This window comes from Oncorhynchus mykiss, chromosome 2, assembly GCF_057628025.1.
Source record: "Oncorhynchus mykiss isolate SJ-2025 chromosome 2, ASM5762802v1, whole genome shotgun sequence".
In the NCBI taxonomy this organism is placed as follows: domain Eukaryota; kingdom Metazoa; phylum Chordata; class Actinopteri; order Salmoniformes; family Salmonidae; genus Oncorhynchus; species Oncorhynchus mykiss.
This window is the reverse complement of record NC_143023.1, coordinates 63940887-63965696: the sequence shown is the minus strand read 5'-3', so window position 1 is coordinate 63965696 and position 24810 is coordinate 63940887. Positions and strand designations below refer to the sequence as shown.

Here is a 24810-nt window from a genome sequence, read left to right as displayed (position 1 = left end):
TCCCACAGCCATTATTCAATATTAACTTAGATAGATTATAATTTTAATTAGGACTGTAGTATGTATTTGGATACAGTTGATGGGCTCATTTACTAATGTGATTTAATATATCATTACAGTTCTTAAACATTTTTCTTAGTAATGATTAATGTAATTGAGAGAGATAAAATAATGACGTACTTTTTGGACGTTAGTAATGGTCTACAAGAGACTATCTGTACTTTATCTGTCTGTGTGTGGTTCTGGTCAGTAGAGCTTACCTTTGCAGACGGTGCCGTTACCAGTGTATCCTGGCTTACAGGAGCAACTGTGCCCTCCCACCTTGTTGAAACAGAGGGCATTCTGGTCGCAGCTGTGTAGTCCACTCACACACTCATCATGCTCTGGAACAGAAAAACAAACAGACAGAACAGCACCTTTAAGACCAAAACAAAACTTCACCTTACACAGGTCAATCACACCATAACAGCACCTGAGCCAAACTAAACTTCACCTTACACAGGTCAATCACACCATAACAGCACCTGAGCCAAACTAAACTTCACCTTACACAGGTCAATCACACCATAACAGCACCTGAGCCAAACTAAACTTCACCTTACACAGGTCAATCACACCATAACAGCACCTGAGCCAAACTAAACTTCACCTTACACAGGTCAATCACACCATAACAGCACCTTTGAGACCAAAACGAAAACCCCCTTAGAAAGGTGAATCACACCTTAGCAGCACCTTTAAGACCAAAACTAAACTTCACCTGGCCTTCTTTATGTGACTCGTTTCAGAAAACTAGGTGTATGTTGCACGTCACTACTTCACAGAAGCTGCATTTGAACGTAAACATGTATTATTTTATAAAAATGAATTTTGGCATAAATGCCTTCTGGAACATGTGCACTTTCATGTGCCTTAACAACAAACATGTATTCCATCCATAAAAACTATTCAAATTGTTAAATTACGAGGCTAGTTGGTTTAGCCACAGGAAAAGACAGGAACCTTCCCGCTAGCAATGATTGGCTGAGATAATGGATGGGCTGGACATGCCAGGAGATGAGTTTGGATTGGTCTTCCATGTTCCATGTTTCTGTCTGTAATGTGAGCTGTTCAGTATGTGTTGACAGTCCTTTCTACCGTGACGTTTTTGAAAGATATAACGTTAGACATCGAGAACTACAAAAGTTTAGCTAATTTTCCCAACAACATTGATGCCCTGAATTTAGCAGGCTCTATCAACAGATCAGTTACTTTCTGAACACGCCACGGTCAGTGTGAACTGGAGTGACTTGACACAATGCTGGCCAAACAAGATGTACCTAGAAACAAAACAGAGTTAAATGGTGCCAGTCTGCCATGAAGCATTCATCCATGTATATGGGTAAGAGTCTAGCTACATTTTCAGACATAAGCTTTTAATTATGACAGAAAGTCATTTATATTGCAAGTTAAAGCATACTGTTAGTTGGTTATCAAACATTAGCTTGCTGGCTCGCTAGCTAAAATTACGTGTATGATCTGTGTAGTAATATTATTCAAATCAGAAACCTATTTGCCTTGCTAGTTATAGCCTAATGTTAGCTAGCTAACATTGAACCTAGTTTGTTAGCTTTAGCTACCTGCAGATTCATACTACAGCTATGAAAATGTTTGTATTGGTAGTAGTATGAGTTGGGATTATAACGGTTCATTGTTTAGCTAGCTAGCGACATGTCTAAACAAAAGACTCCACTTCGGCCGAATTATTACATGACCCAGCAAATTAGTCAGGTGTGTCTGGGGGTGATTACAGCCATCTATTATATTTCATGAACATGTGTACATGTCTGGACATTCGTGACCCATCCACTTAGTAGATGTGGCTGGGGGGTGGTTATAGCATTTCCTTCACATGACCCATCAATAGAGACAAGTGTGTCGGGTAAGTGTCATCTAATAATGATAAAATATTTTATCTGGATACTTTCTGTTTTTGATATTGCTAATATATAAGTAACCACTTCACTGTACTGTTTACAACTTCTGTATCCTGTTCATGTGACAAATAAACGTAGATTTGATTTGATATAGCGTGTGTTTACCACATAGCCTCACCTGTGAATCCAAAGAGATGGGTGGGGCTAAGGCTTAAGAGGGTGTGAACAATGCTGAATGGGTGTTGACAAAGAAGAGCTTTCCAGTAGGTGTACCAAAACATTCAAGGGCCATTTTCTCAAAAGTGGGGTTACCAGTTGATCAACTTTCAAAGTATATTTACTTTCCCATTGTTCCTCAATTGCTGTGTATGATATACAATTGTCTAGCTCTGATTCTCTACTTTTATCCAATGTTAAAAACACCATTTCAAATGTGGCTACATAAGATTGAATCGAGGTGATCGGTCACATTTTGTAGAGGCCAATCACACCTTAACAGCACCTTGGAGACAAAAACAAAAACTTCACACTTCCCCTCTATCCAGAGACCAATCACATGTTAACAGCAGGAGACAGAGGCAGACAACCCTGTATCTGACTCCCACCCACGCAAACCTATCTCGGGAATCTATCTATCCTCCCTCACTCACATTGCAAAGTTGAACGAGCAATTTCTGCTGCATGCCCTCGAACTGACCATGAACACACAGTGAGATTTTTATACCACGGGCACAGGAATACATCTATTCTGTGTGGAGCTTTGCAGAGGTTTTATAATTGCTTCTTCGTGATAAGTATTTGCTTACTGTATACTACTTAAGGCAGTTGGTTACTAAACTTTTTGGCATTGTGACTTTCCAAAAACTACTGGAAACTTCATGTGAACCATTATTCCGTGAACAAAACTAAACTTAGATGACTCAGTCTCTAGAATGACACAAAAAAGTTAGGTCCCAAAGGACGCAAACCTGGCATTAGTTGTCCAACTGTCCATCTCCTTTTGGCAGAGAGAATGTTCTAATCCTGATTGAGTCTGCTCTGCAGTGTGAAATGACAGAACCAGAAATAGTTGATCAAATCTATCAATAATACTAGAGGAAAACCTATGGGACATAACATTGTATTGCTTATCTCTGGGTAACACTTTGTCCTCTTTCCACTTGTGTTAGTGGATTTCTGGGCCATCCTAAGCCTGGCAGGGGACTAAAATATCACATTCAGCTTTCTCTCCTGTGCTCACGCACGGACTAGCTCTCATGAATCTTACTAAAGAATGAGAATAAAGAACAGTATTCATTTATTTTGTAGCCCTTTACACTCGTACCCCTATATACAGCTGAAGTCGGAAGTTTACATGCACTTAGGTTTTTCAACCACTCCACAAATTTCTTGTTGACAAACTATTATTTTGGCAAGTTGGTTAGGACATCTACTTTGTGCATGACACAAGTAATTTTTCCAACTATTGTTTACAGACAGATTATTTCACTTATAATTCACCGTATCACAATTCCAGTGGGTCAGAAGTTTACATACGCCAAGTTGACTGTGCCTTTAAACAGCTTGGAAAATTCCAGACAATTATGTCGGGGCTTTAAAAGCTTCTGACAGGCAAATTGACATCATTTGAGTCAATTGGAGGTGTACCTGTGGATGTATTTCAAGGCCTACCTTCAAACTCAGTGCCTCTTTGCTTGACATCATGGGAAAATCTAAAGAAATCAGCAATCGTTATGTTTAATGTACAGTTACAAGATGACATGGCGTCACACCCTGGGTTGTTCGTAACAGAATAAGCCTGTGTTTGTCAATTGTGATGGAAGTTTGCCAGGGCACACGCAGCTGAATGCACTCATGGCTCCTTCCTATGCGTACCAAAATGTGGATCTGTTTTCCTCAATTACATTGTGAAAGCTATTGTGAATTTTCCAGTGCAATGCTCCGGTATTTGTGAAATACGATATAACCACGACAAAGCCTAACACTGTAACATCATATTTTAAAACTTAGCTAGTCATGTTGGAAATAGAATAGGCTTTCAAATGATGCCCACCTGACCCAGATTGCGATTTATAATGGACCGTTTTTGCATTTACGTAAACAACAACAGTAATTGTCTGATGTCGGAGATGCAGCGCTGTGTTCCAAACAAAACAATTACAAGTGTGCTCTAGTTCCTCAACGGCACAGCTAGAAGAGAAAAAATAAATGTGTATGTGTTACACCTGTGCTGGCTTGTCCCGTTAGTTGGAAGGTGTTTCACCTGTTCTGGCCCAGGTGATATTTAAGAGTGGCTGGCCCAGTGTTCCAGTTGTCTTGAAAGATGTGGAGTCTTTTAGCTCCCTAGTTGATTGCTAGAAAAGCATTCCTTTGTCTAACGGTCCCTGTTTTTAGTTTGCTTCCTGTCTCTAAGTTTGGTGTGGGTTTTTCTTTTGTTTGGCTCTTAGGGGCAAATTTGATGGGTGCCCATGGTGGGTGTCTTTTAGGTCCCAGTTGTTGTTGCTATGCAACTTTCAGTGGACACCCCAATTAGTGTCTTTCAGAACCCCTCCTAAAACCCCACCTGTTTCATTTTGCCTGTTGTCAGTGACTCTTTGTTAGTTCACCCTTCTGTTTGAGTGACATTTTTGGCTTTCTTACTGGGGAACGTAACTTAGTTGAAGACTCTTCTTTAAGTCATAACAGTGCATTGAAATTACTTAGGAACTGTGCACACTTTGGAGAGGTGTGTGGCCACTTGGAGACACCAGTTAGTCCTCTCACTCAAACTCTTGTAATTTTTTTAATTTTAGAGAGTGGTTGAAATGTACATAATTGTTATCTGGAGGAAAATTGAGAGGGTCATGCTTTTTCAATTTCCGTCATGGAGAGGGTATTTCATTAACAAAAAAAATAATTATCCAGGGGAGGGTCATGTAATTTGTAATCGATTACATGTCATATTGCTCAGTGTTTGAGAATTAGTTGCTCATTATATCTTCATGTGTGCCTGATGCTGCCCCTCACCCCTGATTCTCCAATGGGCGCTCAATCAAGTGTGTCTAGTATGATCTCAATCAAATGATACATAGCCTATACTATAGACCTGGGCTATACGAAGAGCATGCTCGGGGAGAAGGACAGGGCAAAGTTATATTTTTAAGAAAATGTCATTCCTTTGAGATTTTGCGCTGCTGGGATGGTGTATATAAAACTAGACTACACTACATTACACTGCAATGGATAGGCTATCCCAATCATAAGCCCTGCTCTTGCTGATGTAAATAAACCCTTTGACTCACTTCTTTAGGCAGAACAAAAGGCTTTTTCCCACCCACCCCAAAAAATAAATATATTAAGTTTGAGAGGGAGCGCCCGAAGATGAGGACCTGCGGTAAGCCTGCTAGTGCTATAATAGAGTTGAATAAAAACAATGTTTCGGTACCCACAATGAATCTCTTTATCAGAGTTATTGACCTCACAATAAGTTATATTCAAGTAATTTACATAGCTATGAAGTGGCAGCCATGGAGATGGACAGCACATAGGTGCTGAAAGTAGGCTAATTTGATAAGGCCTAATTCATTTAAAAATTCATAATTTGACTTTAGGCTACTAACAACAAGAGCACTTTGTACTGGAGTCTATTTCTTCCTACTCAAGAAATAAGTGGTGGGCCGACCTGTTTGACAGACAAAATCAGTCTGCTATCCATAGATTTTATCAGCCAATTATTTCAGTCACCATGCACTCCTTAAATATTTCCCATGTCAGTGAAGGGCTTGGTGTGTTACGTTAAAACCAGGGCTCAAATTGAAGGGGTTTTCGAGGGTATTGTGGCTTTTGTGAAAGAAAATGTCTAAAAGCGTAGGCTACCCCTTGTTAGCTTACAAGTTTGAAAAAATGTAATGGACCTGGTTTATATGAAGCGATCTATGACGACGCTTTAGTCTGCAATGCTAGAAACAACCCGTATAACGCAGAGGAAAGACGTGACTCCGACGCATGTGGGATTTAATTAGTTTGTCTCTTTGCCATTCAGAGGCTGCGCTACAACCTTCTATAGCTGAGGAGACAAAAACATGTACTTTGCTTGAGAAGTAATGTGTGATTCGGGTCACTATCAACTGACGTTCAATAATTTCAAAGGCTATTAAACAACATACTTAACTCTCAATCAGTCAGGAGCAAGCCAGGTCGCCTAAGGAGGAATGTGTGTCAAGAACTGCAACGCTGCTGGGTTTTTCACGCTCAACAGTTTTCCGTGTGTATCGAGAATGGTCCAACACCCAACATACATCCAGAAAACTTGACACAACTGTGGGAAGCAATGGAGTCAACATGGGCCAGCATCACTGTGGAACACTTGACACCTTGTAGGGTCCATACCCTGACGAATTGAGGCTGTTATGAGGGCCAAAGGGTGTGCAACTCAATATTAGGAAGGGGTTCCTAATGTTTTGTACACTCAGTGTAGGCCTACCCGATATCTGGCTGCTAAGTAAACAAAGTAGCCAGGTAGCCTATAAAGTATAATATTGGGATGCAAACTCAAAATATTATACATTTCAACTCTATATCTGACATGGTACAGGTGTCTTTTTCTGACCATTTTTGCCCTTTGAGGCCTGAGCTGGTCTGGTTATCATAGGATTGTATACTTTTGTTTCAAGGTAGATTTGTTTAAGACTACAATAGCCCGTATAGAAATTAATACGTGCTTTTGTGGTATTAAAAAACATTCTACTTGTCTCCAGTTATGATAATTACGTAGAATTTGATGAAATGCGTTCATAAAAGGCTAATTTTTTTTCTCAGGCTGCAAATAAGATGATAGATAATGGAGATATTTTCACCCTTACCATGGACAGGGTGGTCTGCGTATCCACAACCTTCTGTTTACTTTGCCATGTAATGCTGACAAAATGAAGAGCTGTTTTTAAAACGGTATATCTAAGGCTCTGGTCTGTGCTAGGTGGGTAAACAGTGGGCACGTTCTCTTCTATCCACTATGTTTTAATTATTATTTTAGGTATAGGGGAGGGTCACTTTTTTCCTTCAAGCGTTCAGGGAGGTTCTGGTAAAAATACATTTTACTGAAGGGATGGCCATCCATTTTCATTTCAAAGGTCCGATTTTCTCCAGGTAACCCTCATTATAAATAACGTACAGTCCCTATGTTGCACCTACCCCACATTCTCCAGGAACAGTCTTATCGTATTACTGAATGTAGCCAGAGTATTTTCATATTTTGCTTTCAACAAACGCAGCGAAAAATACAGCAAATGTAAAATGCACATAAAATCAAGTGTAATGTTTGAATTCAGTCTTGTGCCAGGTGAACTGTTGTGTCCTAACCTTTCATCTAAATGTTTCCATATACGACAGACTTCTACAATTGTACTATACAGCTAACCCAACAAATGCAGGACCCTCAAACTTGAACGTCTTGTATGTGAGAAGGATGGATGGGATGTGAGTCAGAATGCGTGCCACGGGAGAGACCTGAGCTCCATCCATTTCATTGTCATCATCCCATCCATTACATCTCCTGAACAGTATCGGGCTCAAACAAATTGAAAGTGACATGGTGATGAGCTCCTCCTTTGAGCATATGATGTATATATGACAGAGTGAAGGACGTGGAGGAAGACTGGTCCTGCTGTTGCACTGTATCACACCTGCTGATGTCCTGAATTAAAACCTGCCTGTGGTGGCTCCCAAATGACACCCTATTCCCCATATAGCACACTATTTGTACATTTACCCTGGTCAAAAGGAGTGTACTATAAAGGGAGTAGGGTGCCATTTGGGATGCATCCCTGGTCTGAGTCCCCACCGAGACAGGCAGCATATAAAACTGTAATATAAGAGGGGAGTAAAAAGAGAGAGGAGATTTGCCCAAGGTCACATCTGTCTATGCCTGCCGGGCCCAGTAGAGCAGCGTGCCATCACTCTGAATCGTCAGGACAGAGGGATTGGCAGACCAGGTGTGTGTGTGTGTGTGTCTCTGTGTAAGGTTTTTCTTCCTGACTTGTGCTGCTCATGCTGCAGACAGATAAACAATCAATTATTTACAGGCTGTCACCAGGGATCCCTTGGTAGCGTGCTGCTGTCCTCTTCTCCATCTCCTGCTGCTACAGCACACTGGCTGGCTGGCTGACTAGAGCCTCAGCCCAGCCCAGCCCGGAGCCTACTCAGCCTTTGTCCAACAAACTGACTGACACACGGTCTCTAAAACTGCATCAGGCCGTGGGAAAACAGTCAATGTAACAGTTAATCGAGATACTTACAAACCCGTGGACAACTCTGCGAGAGACTCATTGATCTTTATGCAAAATGTAGATATTCTGGGGCCTTGACAGGCACATCATAATAACATGTCTAAATGTGAAGGCTGTGTTGAAACAGTGTTCATTTGTTTTCCATATTTGAGAGAGTATCAAATTCATCATTAGATTCACTATCTGAGATGGAATAGATTGTGAACAAAGCGTGAAAGGACAGGGAAGAGAGACAGGGGCCAAGGCACACTATTTCCCCATAATCCTCTGCCAGGCCCTTTGACTTCACACAGTGGATGTCATCCTCTCTAATCTTCGCTGCCCACCGATCCCCACCTCCGCCCTTCCTCCATCCCCCCGCCGCCCTCCTTTTCTCATTCCCTCCCTCCCTTTCTTCTAGCTTTGAGGCCAGAGCTGGTCTGGTTATCATAGGATTAGAGTGGGGGCACATACACACCCCTCACACCCCTCCACACACAACTCAGGACAGCAGCACTCTAATAACATTCAAAGGCCGCAGCACACAGCCAATCTGCCACCTTTCATGGATAAGCCACTAATCTTTAGGAGCGAGGGGCACGCTCCAGGCACTTTGGGGAGGGAGGAAGAGAGAAGGGCTATCTTGACCTTCAACATCAAGGGTAAAATGCTAGTCAAAGAGCAGGGGAACGTTGGATGCTCCTTTCTTTCATGGTTCTATTGGACTTGGAGGAAAGGGGTTGTGTTGAGGCTTTGGTAATACATATTTCATTTGGAGAAGAACATGAAGTTAGTGTGGCTGCGGAGTGAGTCTGTCGCCGGCTGGGAATTTAAATAGTGACCTCCTTCACTGCAGGGTGTATTATGTAAATATAATGTCCACTTCAACCCACTGGCTCCAAAGACCCAGGGACATGTGAACCCAGAACCTTATGCTGTTACTGTAGAACATCTCCTGGGTTTAGCCTTGTAGGCAGTTTAGCCTTTCCTGCAGTCAAATGATCAAATCGCCCTCTAGTGGCCTCATGGGTGGAATGTTATTCATATTTTTCATAATTTCATAATTAATAAACATGTATTTATTTTGTACCCCAAAAATATGGTGTTTCTATGTCAGTGTAATATTCAGATTCAAGCTCAAAATTGAATACATTTCATCTCTATATGTGACAGTACGGATGCCTTCTTTTTTTTTTAAGCCCATAACAATGTGTGTGAGGTGTATACTTTTCTTTCAAAGTAGATTTGTTTAAGACTACCAAGACACACTCTGTGTGACCCTGATTCATCCCACTGTAGTAAAATGTTATTCCAGAATTACTGTTAAAATTGTAGAGTAACTAAATTAAACAAGTGTCGTCTTTCTTACTCACTATACCTGTATGTGTAACTGTAATATTTTCTTTCTCAATGTGCGGACTAGTATAGCTACACTAGTATTGATACATGCACTTATGGAGAAATAAGGGTGTCGTTAGGCAACTTGTACATTATTTATGCTGAGTGTGCAATCTATTAATTGCTAAAAATCCATGGAGAATAAGAAAGATCCTCATACTTCATCCAAATGAGTTATTATAATGGACGTGGGAGATATATGGTTAGTTTAGTGTTTTGTTGAGCTGGTGCTATATTTATTTTCTAAGCCACTTGGGGAATAGCCCATTACCTATGGACCTTGTTCAAACAGAAACAGATGTTTGATTGCCATTAATAACGAACAGAACCCTCTGGCTAGCTTAGAGCACAACCCTATCTCATATATATCCCTGAACAACAGGAATGGGGGAGATAGCCTACTCTGGATCTAAACATGAATCTATTGTAGGATGGAGTGCCTTTTGTGTATGTTCTCTAACGTTATCAAATGTCAGTTTGATTTGATTTAGACACATATGGGTCCTCGGACACGTTTTGAATTAAGTCCAATTGAACCATAATTCATCTTTTTAATATTGGAATAAGAGGTGGAGAGTAGCTCTATATGAACGATTCTATATCATGCACTGAGGCAATGATTGTGAATGTACACTGATAGTCCAATAACTCAGAGAGATTACGACAATAACTTTACTGTAGTAGGCAGAAAGTCATTACATCAGCCCCCCTGAATACGCCTCAGTTTAATCATGAAATTGGCTTTTATAGGGAAATGCACAACTGAATTTTGACTTGAAGGCATTTTAATAAGAATCTATGTGTAATACATAGTCACAAAAATATATCCACTGGGCTATGGTATTAATCATCCTTGTAAATCGGTGAAACAAATGGGTTGCAGAAGAGGAGACATATTACTTAGACAATAACATTTGCATCCGGCTCATAGATACATAGAAATATAACTGTGAGTGGAATATAAATTCCGGGTGTGTCTAAGGAAAACACATGGAAAAAGACTGAGTAGGCAAGGTGTGTCTCTTCTTCACTGAATAAATCAGAGAACAAAAGATGAGTGAGAATTCTCCTGATTATTCCTTCTGAAACATTTCTGAAATACACAGACAGCCTCAAACCCCCTATTAACATATCCTCTTCTCATTCCCATTCCCATTGACGAGGGAAAAACTCACCAGAGGTATGGATAGATGGCAGGCAGGAAATGTAAAAACTCTGCCGTGTTGTTGCATTGTCTTGGTGGGACTTAGACTCTTACTGCTTCAGTCAAACCCAGAAGCTCAGCGGGGAGGGGTGGCTGGGGGGAGGGAAGCAGCACTGCAGCGGGCCTGAATCCTCTCTCTCTGCATCCCAAATGGCACCATTGGTACTACGGTACTCTAGTAAAAAGTAGCACATTATAAAGAGAATACGGTGCCATTTAGGACCAGCCCTTCTCTCTGGCATGTCTCAACCCAGGCAGGCAGCTCCTCGCATTCTGCCTCCTTCCTTCTCTTCTCTCTCTGCCTCCTCTCCTCCTTGCTGAGTTAGTGTGCATTAGTGCAAATTGCTTTTTTTAATTACAGATGGAGAAGGAATGTGTTGTGCGGCCTCCTCTTCAGAGATGGCACACACAGGGATCTACTTAGCCTCGTAACGCACACTGTAAGCAACTCCCAGAAATCATGACGACCACACCCCATACTGTACCTACAGTGGCAAGAAAAAGTAAGTGAACCCTTTGGAATTACCTGAATTTCTGCATAAATTGGTCATCAAATTTGATCTGATCTTCATCTAAGTCACAACAATAGAAAAACACTGTGTGCAAACTTAGTAAATCTGGCCTAACACAGCAAAAGGCCATGCACTTTTAACTCCTTCTAGAACTTTCAGAGGACAAAAGTAAACCGCACAAATGAACCACACTTGGAGCATTTTTAACAGCGAATCATGACATTGTTATCAACTCTATATACGACATAACAAGAGAAAAGCCGACAAAATAGGCGGAATGAACACAAAGATAATTGTAGATTTTGTCAGTATAATCATGGTCAGATGCACATTAATGCTGAGTTCTCGCTCAATCTACCATTGGAATTGAATGGTGTAATTGCGGCGTTTCTCAACCATTCAGTTATTACATTACGCAATGTATTCAGCAATCTGCTTTGTAATCAGCACAGAGCAAACGCAGCCAATAGCTTCCCAAAATCAATACTAATTCATACCAGTATTCATCTAAGATGCACCGGCCCGGGCTAATGCCAACTAATTCTACCACACTATAAAGCAGCAAAGTGGACAGAATTACAAACATTCCTTTTTGATTTGTGTGCATATGACTCTCATGTGGCTTGCGGTAATCGGACCAAATCCAATAGGAGCGACTCAAACCCTGACATTAATTTCTATACATGAGCATTAAATTAATGAGCTATGCATAATTACTGTAGCCTACTGAGGCAACAGATTCCGTCACTGATAGCGTTCCTTGGCTATGCAGTGTTTAAAGTGTTTCTCACATGATATGTTCTGCAGGTGTTATAAAAAGCCTCACAATCATGAGTCACACGCAAACAAACCCGCGCACACACACACACGCAAACACACACACGCAAACACACACACACACACACACACACACACACACACACACACACACACACACACACACACACACACTCCCTCCCAATGCCGCTTTCAACAGTTTAGTGTGAAGCCATAAACATGAAACAAGTACAGTATGGGTTTCTGGTAGCAGCTATAAGACAGTCTGCCAGAAGAAAGAACTCACCTGTGCAGGAGTAGTCATCGATCCTGATGTATCCCCTGTGACAGATGCACATGAAGGATCCGGGGGTGTTGACACACACGGTGTTCTCCCTGCAGTAGTGTTTCCCCTCCGCACACTCGTCGATATCTACAGTGAGAGAGGGAGAACGGGGTGAGCAGGTCACGCATGGTCAACACTAGGCTCCTCTAACTGGAGCTCCACTAAAGACCTAGTTCAGACCCCAGTTCAGCCTTAACGCCTCATAGAGGGAGACAGGGAGAGCCCATGGATAGTTTATCTTTATCAGTGGAGACCCTGGGGGAAATAAGGGGGAGGAGAGGGAAACACTGGAGGCAGCTATGGTTCTACTGTAGATGTTCCATGTACTCAAAGAAGAACATCCTTTACTCTTACTGTGGTTTACGTACTGTGTTTAATGGGGTAGTCAGGTAGTCAATTCCCATTTGGTCCAACCTCCCAAAACTCTATATATCTTTTACTTATGCATCATGACACTCCACAAGGCAGTAGATTCAATATTTTATTCATTTATTCATAATCCCATTAGCTGCTAACCTTTAGTAACAGCAACTCTTCGTGGTCCACAAAGAAACAGCCAAGTTGAAAGCATCTTACACGAGACGCTGTATCTCCATGAAACTGACGGGGCTAAACAGACGTTCACATGGTGATGCAACGTAGTGCAATGCAAACAGAGCTCAACTGTATTAATATGGCAGTGCTGCTGTAGATTGCAATACGCCAAATGTAAATAGACCAACTGTGAAAACCCAACTGGAGTTGAGATAGAGGTCCTTGACCTGAAGTAATTTATTCACTCTGTAGTTAAACACATGTGCACCTTAGGCTACTCACTCTATGCTTCCTTGCCAACCATATTTGAAAACATCATCATTTGATATGAAAATGCATTGTATATGCATCTCATTCACCCGCTTACATGTCCTTGGTTGCCTCTTCCAACCACCACAGCATACACCATACATCTCTGGCTGTGCTGTATTCAAATCCACTCTACTTGACACTCTGCTTTGCCCCCAGCTCTTGATCATTCCTTCTATTCAACCATCCACTGAATACCAGATAAAACACAATGAATCCCACCAATTATTGAACACGTCGCCCACTAAATGAGTTGGTCTTCACTAAATGAACCATGTTACTGGCTGTGAGAGGGGGATGGAGAGTGAGATGAGTGGGGGGCGGGTGGAGAGAGAGAGGTACGGACTGTTTCTCCACAGCGGGCAGCTATAGCGGGCGGTAACCTTGAGCGGGGGCCCTAGGTGACACTTGTTCGGGCTTGCGATTGGCTGTCTATGCGGCGGCTTTGATTTAGAGCCTATTAACTGTAGGACGTCATTCGTCTTCCCCCCCGTTTGACACGCATAACGCACAATGAAACAATATGTTGGAACGTGCCTGCGTAGTGGACGACGGGGCTCGCTGGCCAAGCGGCCAGCAAGGGAGCATGAACAATCTCCATCTCCATTAGTCCAGTCCATTTCCTTGATTGGCCTGTCACTACAGCGACATGCGATGTGCCACCCTAAAAGAATGGCAGAGTCACCGGCGGCTTTTATCTCTCAATGGAACGATCTGGATCAAGTCATTGGCACGCTGGATGGATGGGCAGAGAATGACTTTCGTTTATCTCACCCCCCCCCCCCCCCCCCCCCCTCTCTACAAAGGCTGAATCCATCACAGTCATACGTAGATGAGTCAGAGGTTCATTTGTTTAAGAGGACAGTCTTATATACTCGTATGTACAGGATACATATGGCATGCACTGTTCAAGCAAATGCTTACTGGCAGGTTCCTTCGCGACAATGCAACAACAATAAAAAAAATAAGAAAAGATAAGAATCCGAAACATAATTGTAATCAGTATCATTTCAACTCAATAGCCGGAGTAGATTATTTGTCATTACATTAAAACATAATGTGTAGACTCAGTCATATCAATTCAGATAGAAATCATATTCCAGTTGTTGCACATCCCGGTCATTCCAGAGCCATAAAACGCCCCTGTGGATTCCTAATGTGGAGCGGCCTCCTATCTGTGAACCATACTGCTGTGTGGAAGTCTGGGAGTCAGGAGATAACAGTGGCGTCCCTGTTGGAGGGCCGACAAAGACTCCCAGACCACCCCATGCTGCCAACAGCCTCTCTCTGCTGCCTGGGCTCATTTACTCAAACAGTTGATGTAAAATCTCTGCTACTGCTACTGAAATGGGCTGCCAGATTGTTTGCTGATATTCTCACACAGTTCCCAGAGTCCCCCACCACGGCAGGGCTAGTAGTCAGAGGAAAGACAACGGCTGTGTGTCTCAACAGACTGAGCAGTAAAGCAACTCAATGAAATTCACCACAGCACAGTTAGCTAGCCCTCGACTGTGAACGGAGTATATAGACAGGCTTCTCTGTTTGGAGAGATTTTAAGTAGACATTTCTGTCTTTCAGACAATTCACTACGTGCTTACTGTATGTATTATGTTCCTAACGATTCTATGTATTATGATAACAAAAAAGGTGCTCAATATGTCTAGGCAGTACCCCACTTATTGTGATACTATTGCCTCAACAGTAGGAGGGAGAGTCAATGTAACTCCAATTTCTTTATTTAGCAAAGTCTCCTGCTGTAATTGATAAAGGAGTGAACAATTTTTTAATCCGCTTGTTTCTTTATTGTTAAAATCCCCAGAGCCTCCGATTATTTCCAAACTACATGTTTTATTCACTCTACCCAAACGGGCCTCTCAGTAAAACATCTAGGAGGCCATTACTATCTCTTCAGAACAATTACCTAAACATTGGTAGGGAGATGATATGCTTTGCTGCTTGTGTTTTAATGGGCAAGAGACAAGAAAATGTGGTGCTCAACATCTCTTCATCTCTTCCAAACACCAGGTAATTATTTCCTCAATGAGTGATCTTTTAAAAAGACCAAAACAAACATGGAAAAGCCTCAAACTGTTTTGGGAAGCGAGACAATTAACACAATGGATTGAAAAGAAGCACATTAGGATGCAACAACAGATCCGTTTCCTCTTAAAAAGCAGAGGCATTGTCTTTTTAGCAGGGCAATAACCACAAGTGATCAATCACAGGGCAAATGAAGTGAGAGGAATTAGCCCAGTACAGTACCTGAGTTTAGAATAATGGACTGGTATGAACAAACTCACCAGACAATGAGGAATGCAGTGTGTGTGTGTGTGTGTGTGTGTGTGTGTGTGTGTGTGTGTGTGTGTGTGTGTGTGTGTGTGTGTGTGTGTGTGTGTGTGTGTGTGCCACAACAAGCTAGATTGATGCTAATGTGTTTTATGGAATAAACTCCTTGCTTAGGCTATCAAACATCCCCCTAGGCAAAAACTGGTTGAATGAACATTGTTTCCACGTCATTTCAACAACAGAAATCCTATGTGATGACGGTGAATCAATGTGGGAAATGGATTGGACTTGCAAAACGTCAGCAACGTAAGATAATTGAGTCTTTTTGTCACCCACACTTTAACCTAAATACAGTGCCTTGCGAAAGTATTCGGCCCCCTTGAACTTTGCAACCTTTTGCCACATTTCAGGCTTCAAACATAAAGATATAAAACTGTATTTTTTTGTGAAGAATCAACAACAAGTGGGACACAATCATGAAGTGGAACGACATTTATTGGATATTTCAAACTTTTTTAACAAATCAAAAACTGAAAAATTGGGCGTACAAAATTATTCAGCCCCTTTACTTTCAGTGCAGAAAACTCTCTCCAGAAGTTCAGTGAGGATCTCTGAATGATCCAATGTTGACCTAAATGACTAATGATGATAAATACAATCCACCTGTGTGTAATCAAGTCTCCGTATAAATGCACCTGCACTGTGATAGTCTCAGAGGTCCGTTAAAAGCGCAGAGAGCATCATGAAGAACAAGGAACACACCAGGCAGGTCCGAGATACTGTTGTGAAGAAGTTTAAAGCCGGATTTGGATACAAAAAGATTTCCCAAGCTTTAAACATCCCAAGGAGCACTGTGCAAGCGATAATATTGAAATGGAAGGAGTATCAGACCACTGCAAATCTACCAAGACCTGGCCGTCCCTCTAAACTTTCAGCTCATACAAGGAGAAGACTGATCAGAGATGCAGCCAAGAGGCCCATGATCACTCTGGATGAACTGCAGAGATCTACAGCTGAGGTAGGAGACTCTGTCCATAGGACAACAATCAGTCGTATATTGCACAAATCTGGCCTTTATGGAAGAGCGGCAAGAAGAAAGCCATTTCTTAAAGATATCCATAAAAAGTGTTGTTTAAAGTTTGCCACAAGCCACCTGGGAGACACACCAAACATGTGGAAGAAGGTGCTCTGGTCAGATGAAACCAAAATGGAACTTTTTGGCAACAATGCAAGACGTTATGTTTGGCGTAAAAGCAACACATGTCATCACCCTGAACACACCATCCCCACTGTCAAACATGGTGGTGGCAGCATCATGGTTTGGGCCTGCTTTTCTTCAGCAGGGACAGGGAAGGTGGTTAAAATTGATGGGAAGACGGATGGAGCCAAATACAGGACCATTCTGGAAGCAAACCTGATGGAGTCTGCAAAAGACCTGAGACTGGGACGGAGATTTGTCTTCCAACAAGACAATGATCCAAAACATAAAGCAAAATCTACAATGGAATGGTTCAAAAATAAACATATCCAGGTGTTAGAATGGCCAAGTCAAAGTCCAGACCTGAATCCAATCGAGAATCTGTGGAAAGAACTGAAAACTGCTGTTCACAAATGCTCTCCATCCAACCTCACTGAGCTCGAGCTGTTTTGCAAGGAGGAATGGGAAAAAATTTCAGTCTCTCGATGTGCAAAACTGATAGAGACATACCCCAAGCGACTTACAGCTGTAATCGCAGCAAAAGGTGGCGCTACAAAGTATTAACTTAAGGGGGCTGAATAATTTTGCACGCCCAATTTTTTAGTTTTTGATTTGTTAAAAAAGTTTGAAATATCCAATAAATGTCGTTCCACTTCATGATTGTGTCCCACTTGTTGTTGATTCTTCACAAAAAAATATAGTTTTATATCTTTATGTTTGAAGCCTGAAATGTGGCAAAAGGACGCAAAGTTCAAGGGGGCCGAATACTTTCGCAAGGCACTGTACATAGTCATTGTTTTTGTTGGATTCACATTCGTTGACAACTCAACCAAATGTAAATCAAAACTATCTGTGACCAGTGGGATGTTAGGAAATGATGATGACATTTGGCTGACGGAGTGAGTGGGCTTACTCTCCTTCCTGACACGCATTAATCTTGAGGAGATTTGCCTCTTTGCATGAATCAATGAATCCCCACCATCATCTGTCATCCTTCTCTCTGCGTCCCAGAGAAGGGGCAGAGGTCTAACCAATGAATAAGGTGCTAGTAGCGCTAGGTAATGCTGACAAACAGTGTCTCTGCCTGGTGATTTTTGAGGGATAGGAGCGCTGTTGTTGTCGTGTACTGTTGCTATTTCCACACTGGCCTGGTTTTCAGCACGGCAGGGTTTTTGTCTGCTCTTGTGGTGTTTGCACGCTCACACACAGAGAGTGTTTGGTGTTGCTGGCACACAGCGGGTTCGGGATAGTGGAGTTTGTGTGTGTGTGTGTGTGTGTGTGTGTGTGTGTGTGTGTGTGTGTGTGTTTGTGTCAGACCTCAGGCTCATCCCAGCAGTGATTGTGATGTGGGATGAGCCATCCCACTGGGTATACACTGGTTGAATCAATGTTGTTTCCACGTTTCAATGAAATGACGTTGAATCAACTTTGAAAAGACGTTTAATTGGCGCCTGTGCCTAGTAGGATGCCCTTTGGTAAATGCCAATTAGCCCCCCTCCATCTTGTGACATTACAACAAACATCAACATGCCACAGGCTACCTAGTTATCACTGGATGGGATACAACCAGTGCTTAATTTAATCCGTCACTTCTCAGTTTCGGCCTGTTTTGTCTCCGGTAGCTCTCATGGCATGAAAATTAATTGTCCCTGTTTGCAATGTTAACATTATAACTAAAGCAATCAGAGTTAATTCGAGTTGCCTCCTCTGTAATTCTCCTGTCTAATGTGAAAACCTAGCTTTTCAGCCACGCCTGATATTCTAAGTATTGATTCGGGTTGGGCCAGCCCAGGTTTATGGTTTCCGCAACATTGTAGCCTAGAGACCAACGTGTGGCCGTTGCTGTGGTGAGAGAGAAGCGCGCCTGTATCTCACATAACTAGAATGAGATTCACTGTCTATGATCTCTCTCTGATCTGATAGACATGAGCCTGCAACTCTCATCTCTCCAGTGTTGCTCTTCATCATTTATTTCCTTATAGAATCAGAGCTGCTGGAAGGATGCTGGAGGTGCTGCAGCATCCCAGATGAGTTTAAATGTATTTGACGAAGTTATAGAATTACAGTACTATTGTCTGTTCAGAAATAAATGAAATAATTCAGAATAGTACTAGGCCTATAATTTAACCACAGAGGATCAATAGCTTAACGAAAAAAAATTGCCTAGCTGTGGATTGTGTGTGGCCCAATCACAAAGCATAGCGTATAGTCGAGAGCACACAGCAAATCTATCAGTGAACAAGCCTTTCGCAATTTTTTCAGATAAAATCGAGGGAAAACACTGGTTGGAAAGCAAATGGCTCCTGCTGAAAAGAGAAGACTCTAATCTGTCTGTAGGCTATCAAAATATTGTATCAACTTCCAAATAGGCCTATTGAGTGAACGGCATGGCTTTAGACAGTAAAACAAGAGATAGGCTTTTGGCATGAGCGCATCGGCCATCAACGGTGAGGGAGCTGCAGATCATTGGGTGAGTCAGTGAAACGGCAAAGCTTTTTTAAGACTATAATTTCCTCCTCATATTGTATAATATATGTGTCTCCACACACCTGGCCTACACTATTGATGGATTCAAGACAAGGTCGTTTTAATTGACCTCGGGAGCTCAGTTTGTCGGTGTCAAAGTAGCCTGTCATTTCGATCATTTGTGCGATATTAAAAAAGATTCTGCCGAAGTCTCCAGTCAAGTAAAATGACTTAGAATTGCATGGAATTCGTTTATAAAAAGGCCACTTTTTCCCCCAGACCCCAGCCTAAAAATGTGCCCATGTGTGCAACCCCTGCAAGCGCCCGACTCTACTACCCCATGCCACTCCACCAATGCAATGATATGCATGCAAAACATACACCAGTTGAACCAATGTGTTTTGGTTTGCATTTGAATGCCACCAATGTGCAAATAGCAATAGTCAAAACGGAGAAGCATTTAGAACGATGTCCTTTTGATCTCGGGACAAAATGATGTAAATAAGCCTGTGTGAGTGAATCATCTGAATAAAGGAGGTCTTTGAAGAAAAGAGACACTATACTCATTTTCAGATACGCCAGAAAATAATATGAAAACAATTATTTGAGTATAAGAAAACAATGCGAGCTGCTCCGTCCCTTTTCTCCTGTGGTACTAGAGTACTAATATTAGCTTCAACCTTGGGCGCTTTACAGATGACTCAATCTAGAGCCAATCACAGTCTGTCACTTGGCCACAGCAGCTTGGCTTTCACTCTAATAGAGATGTTTAATACACTACCCATCACATGGATCTGTGTTGGAAAATACGCCTTCTACATGACTGCCTTCTGAGGGGATGGGGCCCTGTGCTTTTCTGTCTGAGAGAACAGCACTCTATGAGCAGAGAGAGGCTGGGAGAGGAGAGTCTCCCCCTGAGGCTCTGCTACCACTGCTTCTATGAAACATTTACACAGGAGTGATCTCATAGGCTATGTTCAGCACATCAGTGACCTAGGACTGTTTTAAAGAGCCAGTGTATTTATTTTCCTGAGATACCACACCGATCTGATGCCAACCAGATGGCTGAAGGGAATTGTACGTGTACACGGCGTACTTTATTTACATTATGTATATTGTGTACATTATGTATATTGTGTACATTATGTATATTGTGTACATTATGTATATTGTGTGTAGCACATGAGCCTGTCTATTGGAATCCATCTCATGTGTTCTGTGGTCTGATACTGAGGCTGACAAACAGCTATTCCATCTGTATACTGACGCATACCAACCCTCAACAGCAAAATGGTGTAGCTACCTTTGTCCCGACTATTATAGGAACACCAACATTCTCTCAGACACTTGTGTGATCCTCAAAACTACTATGTTGGCGGTTCCGATTCTTTTTGCAGGGCACAATACTCATAGTGTAAATGATTTCCAGAAGCCCCTCAAAAAAAATCAATTGCTTTTGTGAGAACATCAGAAAATTGAGTCAATTTTGTCCCTCCGCAGTTTCAGAAGTAACCCTCTTCACACCCCCATCCAATTTCATACAGGGACCTGGGTCGCTCTCGAGATGAGTCTGGTTCTAACCACCACTGTGTTGAATGGAATGGCTGGCATTGAAACAACTACAGATCTTATTCATTTCCAAACATGTCACAATACTGCTGTTGGGTGTTTCAGCATCTTCTCTCAGGGGATACTGGATGCAACTACAAGTAAGTGAAATAGAGCCAAATCCTATATTGAAATAGGCCCACAACTTCGACCTTCACGTTTACCCTGGGTGTACAGGAACTTGGACACGTCTTCCTCCTAGATTTACAAGTATTTACCAAACTTCTTCCCTCCAACTTAGAGTGGGCAAAAGCACCAGTCTCTGCTGGCTTGAGAAGTGGTGCAGCCAGTACGCAGCGGAGGGAGGTGGAGGTGGTGAGTTTAGGTGGTGAGTTGAGGTGGTGAGTTTAGGTGGTGAGTTGAGGTGGTGAGTTTAGGTGGTGAGTTGAGGTGGAGGTGGTGAGTTTAGGTGGTGAGTTGAGGTGAATGTGGTGAGTTGAGGTGGAGGTGGTGAGTTTAGGTGGTGAGTTGAGGTGGAGGTGGTGAGTTAAGGTGGTGAGTGGAGGTGGAGGGGGTGAGTTTAGGTGGTGAGTTGAGGTGGAGGTGGTGAGTTTAGATGGTGAGTTGAAGTGGAGGTGGTGAGTTTAGATGGTGAGTTGAGGTGGAGGTGGTGAGTTGAGGTGGAGGTGGTGAGTTGAGGTGGAGGTGGTGAGTTTAGGTGGTGAGTTTAGGTGGTGAGTTGAGGTGGAGGTGGTGAGTTTAGGTGGTGAGTTGAGGTGGAGGTGGTGAGTTGAGGTGGAGGTGGTGAGTTGAGGTGGAGGTGGTGAGTTTAGGTGGTGAGTTGAGGTGGAGGTGGTAAGTTTAGGTGGTGAGTTGAGGTGGAGGTGGGGAGTTTAGGTGGTGAGTTGAGGTGGAGGTGGTGAGTTGAGGTGGAGGTGGTGAGTTGAGGTGGAGGTGGTGAGTTTAGGTGGTGAGTTGAGGTGGAGGTGGTGCCATGCGGCAGGAGCTTAACCTGTAGCCCAGAGACCTTTATACTCCATTAATTGGAGACAGGGGGCTGATAGCATCTTCAATTATGCAAATTCCCTGAGACATTATAATTACCTGACCAACTGATCATATTTAGCATGTTAAAACAGACTGAGAGGAGGTCAGGAATGGCTGTTATCTTCTTAACACATGCCTTTCCCCTCCTGGTTATTAGAGCCAATGAACATGTAACCAAAGACATCGCACTGATGCTGGTGAAGGTGACAGAAGAGAGAAGTTGGAGGGAATTCATCAGCTTGGTAAAAGTGGGGCATGTATGCATACAGGCACGGAGTGAAGCAACGAGGATGAAAGGGATATGGAGTCGAGATTTGATGGCTTATTTGCGCTTGTCATCAACGTCATTCATAGATTTAGCTCCCGGAACCCCACATGTATTACTATGAGTTGGGTGAACATTGTAGATTTTACAGCACCGCAGATGGAGAAGTCACTTCACTCTGATCATCCCAGGAAGATTCCGTAGAGTAAGAAGCAAAGACGTATGTGAGAATTTCCACTGAGGAAGGGAAGGGCCGGCGAAGACATCTATATTCACAGTTTGTTTATATAATGTTTATTTGCATGTATTTTAGTAGGCAGTTCATGTGATTAAATGTCCTTGAAGTATTGACACATTTTCCAATCTTCAAAAGTGGAGGGCCAAATCGCCATAGAGTATAAAACATATCAGCATCTGTTATATAAGAAAACAATCATGAAAAGATCAAACGCATTGGGTGTATGGCAACCAACAGGCGGAATGTAGCGATGTGCTACGCATTACAGCTGGATTTCTTCAAACGCTAATAACAGGGAGATTACATGCACTAGTGTGTTAAAGCAGACTTGCTTGCAACCAAAAACCCATGATAAAAAACCCCCGCAGATCATTTGATCTCTCGTTGTTTCCGTGTCAAGTGATTATGATACCAGACAGCTGCGTATGCTCTTTACTCCCGCCCCCAGTGAAATATCGACCTATCAGGAGCACCGTAAGGCTGATGAATGTAAACAAAATCGCATTTGAGTATAAGAATATAGACGTAATAGGTCTTATTCATTCAAACGTTTCACCTTTAATGGCTAAATAATATCATATATTCATTTGAAATAACTATTAGCCTGCATTTTTCATTTGATTAAAAAAATACAGATTATAAAACTCAATCGACTTGATTTAGTTACACATTTCAAATAGTCCTGGGATATTTTATCTTGATAAGACAGTTGCATTTAATGGATTACATGAATTGAAAACAAATAAAATAACATGAGCTACACCAGCATTAGTTTTCCATTCATACAACGTGTCGGTACATTGCCACAGCTAATGAGGAAATACTTTATTTCATTTGTACAGGATGATTGTCAAATAGATCAACCGCCCTTAGTCTTCTCAAAAAGTAGGTCCCAAGTTGTTTTTGATGATAACACCCACAAGAGGGTGAAAATATCTCGAAAGACTTTGGTAGCACGCGAGACTAAGTTAACGCCGACATCATCTTTCAGGGAGCGATAATGTGGCAACCAATAATGGTTGCAAATAAGATCAGCTGTGCGGGTGAATTTAGCGCGTATTGATGGTTTAACGAGAGATCAGCTGTGCGGGTGAATTTGGCGCGTATTGATGGTTTAACGAGAGATCAGCTGTGCGGGTGAATTTAGCGCGTATTGATGGTTTAACGAGAGATCAGCTGTGCGGGTGAATTTAGCGCGTATTGATGGTTTAACGAGAGATCAGCTGTGCGGGTGAATTTAGCGCGTATTGATGGTTTAACGAGAGATCAGCTGTGCGGGTGAATTTAGCGCGTATTGATGGTTTAACGAGAGATCAGCTGTGCGGGTGAATTTAGCGCGTATTGATGGTTTAACGAGAGATCAGCCGTGCGGGTGAATTTAGCGCGTATTGATGGTTTAACGAGAGATCAGCTGTGCGGGTGAATTTAGCGCGTATTGATGGTTTAACGAGAGATCAGCCGTGCGGGTGAATTTAGCGCGTATTGATGGTTTAACGAGAGATCAGCTGTGCGGGTGAATTTAGCGCGTATTGATGGTTTAACGAGAGATCAGCTGTGCGGGTGAATTTAGCGCGTATTGATGGTTTAACGAGAGATCAGCCGTGCGGGTGAATTTAGCGCGTATTGATGGTTTAACGAGAGATCAGCTGTGCGGGTGAATTTAGCGCGTATTGATGGTTTAACGAGAGATCAGCTGTGCGGGTGAATTTAGCGCGTATTGATGGTTTAACGAGAGATCAGCCGTGCGGGTGAATTTAGCGCGTATTGATGGTTTAACGAGAGATCAGCTGTGCGGGTGAATTTAGCGCGTATTGATGGTTTAACGAGAGATCAGCTGTGCGGGTGAATTTAGCGCGTATTGATGGTTTAACGAGAGATCAGCCGTGCGGGTGAATTTAGCGCGTATTGATGGTTTAACGAGAGATCAGCTGTGCGGGTGAATTTAGCGCGTATTGATGGTTTAACGAGAGATCAGCTGTGCGGGTGAATTTAGCGCGTATTGATGGTTTAACGAGAGATCAGCCGTGCGGGTGAATTTAGCGCGTATTGATGGTTTAACGAGAGATCAGCTGTGCGGGTGAATTTAGCGCGTATTGATGGTTTAACGAGAGATCAGCTGTGCGGGTGAATTTAGCGCGTATTGATGGTTTAACGAGAGATCAGCTGTGCGGGTGAATTTAGCGCGTATTGATGGTTTAACGAGAGATCAGCTGTGCGGGTGAATTTAGCGCGTATTGATGGTTTAACGAGAGATCAGCTGTGCGGGTGAATTTAGCGCGTATTGATGGTTTAACGAGAGATCAGCTGTGCGGGTGAATTTAGCGCGTATTGATGGTTTAACGAGAGATCAGCTGTGCGGGTGAATTTAGTTTGGTTTAACGAGAGATCAGCTGTGCGGGTGAATTTAGTTTGGTTTAACGAGAGATCAGCTGTGCGGGTGAATTTAGTTTGGTTTAACGAGAGATCAGCTGTGCGGGTGAATTTAGTTTGGTTTAACGAGAGATCAGCTGTGCGGGTGAATTTAGTTTGGTTTAACGAGAGATCA

The 24810-nt window shown here is 42.4% G+C and overlaps 1 protein-coding gene across 1 annotated transcript in view; it reads right to left on the bottom strand.

Moving 5' to 3' along the window:
• nell2a (neural EGFL like 2a) overlaps nucleotides 1-24810 on the bottom strand; it is a 107623-nt gene that overhangs the window by 49179 nt on the left and 33634 nt on the right. Inside the window, exons 13-14 of the mRNA XM_021567998.3 lie at nucleotides 12336-12461; nucleotides 261-383 (exon numbers count right to left, since the gene is read on the bottom strand). Coding sequence (XP_021423673.3) covers nucleotides 261-383; nucleotides 12336-12461 — 249 coding nt within the window. The remainder of the gene's footprint in view (nucleotides 1-260; nucleotides 384-12335; nucleotides 12462-24810) is intronic.